The sequence below is a fragment of the Heliangelus exortis genome, chromosome 3 (genome assembly GCF_036169615.1).
Source record: "Heliangelus exortis chromosome 3, bHelExo1.hap1, whole genome shotgun sequence".
Taxonomy (NCBI): Eukaryota; Metazoa; Chordata; class Aves; order Apodiformes; family Trochilidae; genus Heliangelus; species Heliangelus exortis.
The window spans coordinates 22,353,761-22,360,773 of record NC_092424.1 but is presented as its reverse complement, the minus strand read 5'-3'; the positions used below and the strand labels follow the sequence as shown (position 1 = coordinate 22,360,773).

The following is a 7,013-nucleotide window of genomic DNA, read 5'->3' as shown; positions in this document are numbered from 1 at the left end:
TTGCTAAAACAAGCCCAGGACATCTGCCTCAGCTGTTGTGAGCACCACCTGCACTGCACAGAACAAAGCCTTCCAACCCTTCTCACAAAAACAAAGCCCCAGGAGCCTCCAGCACTTTTGCCACAGGTTGGTGAAAAGCCACAGGTTACTTACACATATGTGCAGTTAAAGGTTGCTTGTAAAAGCCATTCTAATTTTCCTGGTCTTTATAAACACAAAGATGTGATATACAGCACTAAATACAAACATAAAGACTTTATTGAATGCTGCTCAATTCCCCAAAGATCTTTCATTACAAAAGTTTTCCACACAACTGCAATTTAAGAGATTGGAATGGTACTCTGATAAAGGATGTGAAAAATACTTGATCAAGTAAACAGACAAGACTTCTACTGTCAATCTTCCACCTTTAAGAAACAGGCTGCATTTTCTTTAAATAAAACAAGGAACTATTTATTGACATCCTTTCCTCCTAACAAAGGAAAAAAAAGTAACCCCAATTTTGGTCTCGTTCTTCAGTTCAGGAGATGCTAAAACTAATGCAGAAATGTCCAAGATAGTCTCGAGGAGACCTGCACTACTCTGCAGAGAGTCCTTGGGCTGCTGAGAAGCATCATTGATGGGCTCTCTGGAGGAAGCTCCATCCTCAGCTGTAGCAGGAGGAAATCTCTAAGCAGCCCAGGACCAAGAGGCAGCCAGAATGGGGCAGAGGCACTCACCAAGTGGTAGGTCAGACCCAGGGACCCCCCTTAGCCTGTTCAAGCTGACTTTCTCTTCTTACTTGGCCTCATTCTAACGTGAGCATTATATAAATCTAAATCCAATCACAAATTCAAGGACAGCACCATATCAGAGTTCCTTTTGGTGCTGTAAGGGGCACATACTGAATATCTCAAGTTACCAGTAACATACACCTTGGTTTTATTTGAGAAAATACAGCACAACTAGAAGCCTTTTCTATCATCTTAACCGAAGTATGCAGCAATGTGAAAAGCACATATAAAACAAGGAAAAAAATGTACATAGCAAACTATACCACCTATGTGCAACACAATCAAAAATTCAAGTCATAATTCTCACCACTCCCGTAATTATTTCACTCATTAAGGATGATGATTCAGTTCTGTGAAACGTTGGAAGTGACAGTATATCAATAATTAGACAAATTTACAATATGCTGTGGTAATGACATCACTTAACTGCTGTATTTAAATTCAAATCTTTACATTTGCCAGAGAAAAAATTGGCTGTTTCTAATATACTGATGAGGTTTCTTTTGCAAATCCTTATATATTTCAAAAGGGTACAAAAAAGTGTGTCTGCCGAGTAGAGGTGGTCATTTCTTTTATTTGGCACTTGTACTGTGTGCATTGAGCACATTGTGAGTGCTGTTCTGCTTTTCTGCCATCGCCTTCTTTAGCTTTAACTCCTCTAGCTTTCTCCACAACTCTTCACGTTCCAATTCTTTCTTTTTCTCTCTGTAGGAAAGAGCAAAGTATCAATTGCAGATGTGTTTTAAGTGCAGTGTGGAGACACAGTCACTTAACAACTGTGATTTACATCTAGTAATTCCTCTGCTCAGTTTTTTTTCCAAAGCCATTTTTAGAGGCAATTACAGTTCCCTCTATTAAAAAGCAAGCATACAAATTGCAAACAGTTAGTGGTAAAACTGTAACTCTGCTCCAACAAACTCAGACAATTGCTGTACTGTGGCTTTGCACAGATGACTGCAGTTCTGAGGAGGTTCTTCACCACATGCAAACAAATTAAGGCACTGAGCTTCTTTGCGGGGAAATAGCACAACCATTGACAGGAGACTTAGCATGTGGTGTCTGCTGGCCCGGGATAACATAGGCCCTGCCTCCCCTTGCTCCAACAGTACTGCTTAGTAGGTTAGTGGGATAAGAGAGATTTTAGCTGAGCTATGAAATATTCTCCAGCTCAGCTTTCTTCAGACAACACAGCCCTGGAGCAGCAGAGGCAGCACCAGCAGCCCCTCACAGCACAGCTGAGCCCTGCTCCCCCACACTGAGACCCAGCAGCCCCAACACAGGCAGGCAGGGAGCTGGGGGCTCTCCCCGGGCTCCAGCCCCCCTCACAGCACTGCCACACACCCACCTGGGTGCTGCCTCAACTCAAGAGGCACCCAGCAGCAAGAATCTCACCAGCAGTTCCTCTACAGAACCCCACAGCCACAACAGTTCAGTTTTGTCTCTTTGCAGCTGGTACGTTTTAGAAATGTATTCATCCAAATGCATTTGGAAGAAAAATCAGTACCTTTGCCTTTCTGCTTTGTATGAGCTTGTGAGTTCATCAAAAAGCTTGCCATTCATTTCCATCAGGGTTTTCAGCACGTTATATACCAGTGCCACAATAGTGCTACAACAGAAGGAATGCAGCCATTAGAATTACTCAGCACAAACTGAACTTCAGTAAATAGGTGTTCATTTCTTCTTTGGACTCTGACCTTATTTGTAAGATACTGCACTGCAAGGTCAGTGAAATTTTTTTCTGAAAAAAAATTTTCCTTAATTTCCTCTGTACATTAATAAACTGCATATTTAAACTTTTTTTTTAAATGGTTATTTAAATTACTGACTCTTGTAACTGCACAGGATGTAATTATTAACACTGTGGCTGTACTATAAAGCCAATTGAGTTTTTTTAGCATTTAATAAACTAGGTTTTCACAACGATTTTGTAATATTTGAGTAATGAAATATGAGATTCTAGAAAAATAAACTTCTGGCTAATAACTAAGACTGGGCAAAAGAATGTGGCAGAGGAACCACAGGCGTGTGGCTTAACACAGCTTCTGCATGCTCTACCAGAAACATTTCTGGGCAGCAGACAGCTTTGCTGCATATGTCCCATTAGAGAAGCAAACTGGGAGCATCAGCTACTGGTTTCCAGTACTTTGGTTTCTTTGAGAAACTGAAGAGCTTGAGCAACACTGGCTGCATCTTGAACACCTGTCTGTATTTGCACATTAGGTATTATTCTTGGTTTTGTGAAGGCACAATATTTATGATAACTCATTGAAACATGAATATTACCTCCTTTAAGCCCATTCCTAGTTATACAAAGAAATGCAAAAACAGCAGTAAAACCAAACATTTTAAAGGTGCCCATCACGAACCTTATCACTCATCAGAAAACCAAGGAAAACTGTCTTCCCCATCTTTCCTCTCACTAGCAGTTCACCTTTACAGAGCAGTACTGATTGTAAGGCTGTAGGACACGGGCCCTGTGCAGGCTTTGTGACCTTGGAAAATGAGTGTAAAGAAAATCTAAGGAAGTAGCCAAAGGACAAGGTTTGCGTTTCAGTCAGCTGTGCCCACTGTGGCTCTAGGAAATCCCCCAGCTGTTCAGGAGGCCCTGTGCTCCCTCAGAAAGGCACAGGACACAGCTTTTGTCTTTTTGAAAATCAGTTTTCACACGGTTTGAAAACAACAGCTTCTTTGAGGCTTTAATTTTCTAAGAGGAAAAGCTTGATTTTGATTAAGTAGTTAAGTCCATATCAAACAGCTAGATGGATTTAAGCATTTTAAGTTTCTCTGCCCTCCAAAACAGATTAGATTTTCTTCTTGAGGACCAAACTTCCTGATCCTCAAGGCAGACATTTGTCCTGTCTTTCCCTTCAAAAAGGGCAACTGCTCTCTGCAGCTAGGGAAAGAAGGACATCCTTCAATGCTGTTAAGGTCCCAAGTAGTATTAAAGCTCCAAGAACTAGTTATCCAGAATTCCTAAGCAGTCTCACCTGGTTCATCTGCAACTGGAGACACGATCTAGATAAATTCAGAATACTTTCAGAGCCCCCAAGGGCTTAGAAGAGGACATCTGATTTACTTCAAATTGTGAGAAGCTCCCTACTTACCCTGGCTTTTGCCTCCATGAGCTTTACATTCTACAAATTTTGACAAAGCAAACTTTGCTTCTTAAGTGTTTCAGGGTAATTACTGATTCTTTCAAACATGATATAAAAATACTAACATTTAACTTGCAGCATTAACTAGAAAGTGAAGTAACCACTCATTTCTCATTCCTACCATCCTTTACAGTGGTAGGCAACTGCTCTTCTCCAACAGTATCTTTTCCCCTTATCATCTCTCTGTGCAGCAATAACTGCTCACAAAGACACTGACAAAATTTTATTCATCTAAAGCAGTAAAGGACAACAAAGCATAAATACAGCAGAAGCATTCCTTGGAAATTTTTTTTTGTCTAAGTAATATTAATCTGCATTTTTAACTAACACATAATATCAAACGATTACAGAATCAAGACCATCATCCAAGGTGCTCAGTTTTTCAGTAAATTCCACTTCTTTAACACAACAATACAGTGAAAGCATAGCATAGCTGAAGATGATAACCATTTTAGCACCCTTAATCTCATTGATTCCATCCAATTCAGGTACAAACAAAATTATATTTACAATTTTGCAATCCAAACCTGAAACAGTGGACAATTTATTTATGGTACTATAGATGAACATTACATACGGATTCCAGTGCTCTTTGGAGATCTTGTATAAACTGCCAAACATAATTGGTAGAATTTTATCAATGTTCTCCTCAATCAGGCTAAGAATATACTCATTGTTCCAGAAGTACAAAGCTCTTTCTGCAACCTGAAACACAAAATGTTGGGGTCAACAGCCACAAAACAAATTATTACAAGCTTTTGCTTTTTTTTACCACCTTTTTTTTTTTTTTACCTGAAAATGTGAACTTGACACACACTTGGATATTTGCTTAAATAAAGGCTCTTCTATTTTTTTGAATTGTGTTGGTTCTATTACATCTAAGATTTCTTCAATTTCACCTAAAAACATGACCTGTTGTATAAAAGAAACACATCAAAAAGTATGAAAAGGGTTTTTACATTGGCATTGTAAACAGCAACAAACAAATTACAGCACATGTATTAGTCATGAATCCTGCAAAGAACAGAGTATTTAATTACAGTGCATTACACAGCCACAGGTTTCTTTGCAGCCTGAAAGATTTCAGCTTCAGCACCAGGTTACAGCTCTCTTCTTAGATTTCTTTTGTGTAATTGCTCTAAACACATCAGAGCTGCTTCTCTGGCGGTTTCGGGGTTTTTTTGGTTTTAACATTAGAAAAACACTAGAACATTTTATTTCTCCAAGAATGGCTGCAGAGTTCACCATCATATGAGATCAACAAAGTAGCTTTTGAAGTGTTAAATACTTAATTCCCGTCTTAAATTGCAACCAGCAGAACACCAGGGAGGTGGCACAGAAAAATTTACCACCACTCACAGGCAGAGACAACAGTGTTAAGGGGCCCCCACTTTTAAGGAGCTGTTTGGGGGTGGAATTTGGTGGCATAAATCAAACTCCTGATTTTTATACTAATTTTAACTACATATAAGAAATGAGGAGAATATTTTTATACTGAAGAGGTGTATATATGCTTTACTAGACACTGATTCAGTATCTCAAATGCTGAATCTTGTCACTGCAGATGATCACCTTCTACCTGGTCTGTCTCTACTAAATTAGTTCACCTTGGAAAAATTTCTCCATATCATCCTATTTAGAATGCAACTTTTAATGTAATTTTAACACAGTAACACCATAGTAAGAACAAAGTTGCATTGAACTGCATGACAAAGATGAGCACCTCCAGAAGCTTCAAGAACTGCAATTCTGTAAGACCTCTTGAAAAGCAGAGCAGAGGCAAGGTCTATGAACCTGCCACACCACATGTTATATCACAGCAGATGCCAGAAACGAGAGAAAACCAACCTCTTTCTGACTGCAAGTTTTTGGCCAAAATTTGAGCAATCCTCTGATTACCTGTGTTAAAAATACAAACAAGTTAAAGCAGAACAGATTTCTGTTACATATTTGATCAAAGACTATAAAGAAAGTACTAGGTTTTTATTGAACTCTGGTTAAGGAAAAGCAAACTAAATACAGCTAAATGCAGTTCCCCTGAAAATAAATACTGTGCTCAATTATTTATCTTGTTCAGGTTATCAGAATAATTTAGACCCTTATCACTTCACAAGTCTTTAATTATCCATTCACACTCTGATACATTAATTGGTAAGAGGCTCATGACAAAGTGTCACAAAATGAAGTTAACTCCCCTGTAGTTAGATTTCCCAGAGTAATTTTTTGTCTTCTACTGAATCACACTTTGGGGAGTCTTGGTGTCAAGGTTTGAAGCCCAAGAGCAAGCAGGATACACTGACTGCATGAACAGGGCAATCCAGAGGAGTCACAGCCTCTACCACTGCCTTTTTGTTCTAGAATTTGAAATCTTAAGGACTGAATATTAAAAAGACAAACTTACAGAGAAAATATACTCCAGTATTTTTATTGGAAACTATCTTAGACAAGGCTGGAAAAAGCCTTTGGGAAACTTAATTAGAAAGTACAGCCCCCAAGAGGAAGGGACACACACGCAACAAACAAAGGCTGGAGGCCTGTTTCCTAGAAACAAACATCTGCCATGGCATCTAATTTACAGAATTCATGCTGGCTTAGGAAAAAACCAAAACAAAACAGAACTGCATGTTTCAGAAGCAGAAATAGTCCCAGAGCCTTATGAGCTTTCAGCCTAAGGAGAATCTCTCTTTTTTATGATACAACAGCACCTAATTGAGCATATCCAACTGTAAAACTTATTCAATTATCTTAATACCTTCAGTGTTTGATTTTTGCTGTGCTGATTCCTTTTCCCCTGCTTCCCAGCTGGCTGTATTATTCACAACTCCATGTACTAACAACAGTGACTTTCAAGAGAAAAATTTAATAGGATTTTAAGTGCCCACAAGTCTTTATCCTAGGACACACACACTCCCTGCTACTACAAAACCGAATGTCACTTCAAATGGCACTGAGCAAATGCAGAAACCTCAGGCAGCTGATTAAGTCCTATGCTCACATCCACAAAAGGAATGCAAGTTCCATGAAAAGAACAGATCCTTCACAGATCCTCAACAATACAGTTCCACCTAGCTGGCCAAAAGCTGCA

At 39.1% G+C, this 7,013-nt stretch overlaps 1 protein-coding gene across 1 annotated transcript in view; it reads right to left on the bottom strand.

Annotated features, from left to right (window-relative positions):
* Positions 1 to 240: 240 nt before the first annotated feature.
* PPP2R5A (protein phosphatase 2 regulatory subunit B'alpha) overlaps positions 241 to 7,013 on the bottom strand; it is a 47,115-nt gene continuing 40,342 nt past the window's right edge. Inside the window, exons 9-13 of the mRNA XM_071739599.1 lie at positions 5,777 to 5,827; positions 4,721 to 4,840; positions 4,506 to 4,633; positions 2,278 to 2,379; positions 241 to 1,478 (exon numbers count right to left, since the gene is read on the bottom strand). Of these exons, the coding sequence (XP_071595700.1) occupies positions 1,346 to 1,478; positions 2,278 to 2,379; positions 4,506 to 4,633; positions 4,721 to 4,840; positions 5,777 to 5,827 (534 nt within the window). The 3' untranslated portion in view covers positions 241 to 1,345. The remainder of the gene's footprint in view (positions 1,479 to 2,277; positions 2,380 to 4,505; positions 4,634 to 4,720; positions 4,841 to 5,776; positions 5,828 to 7,013) is intronic.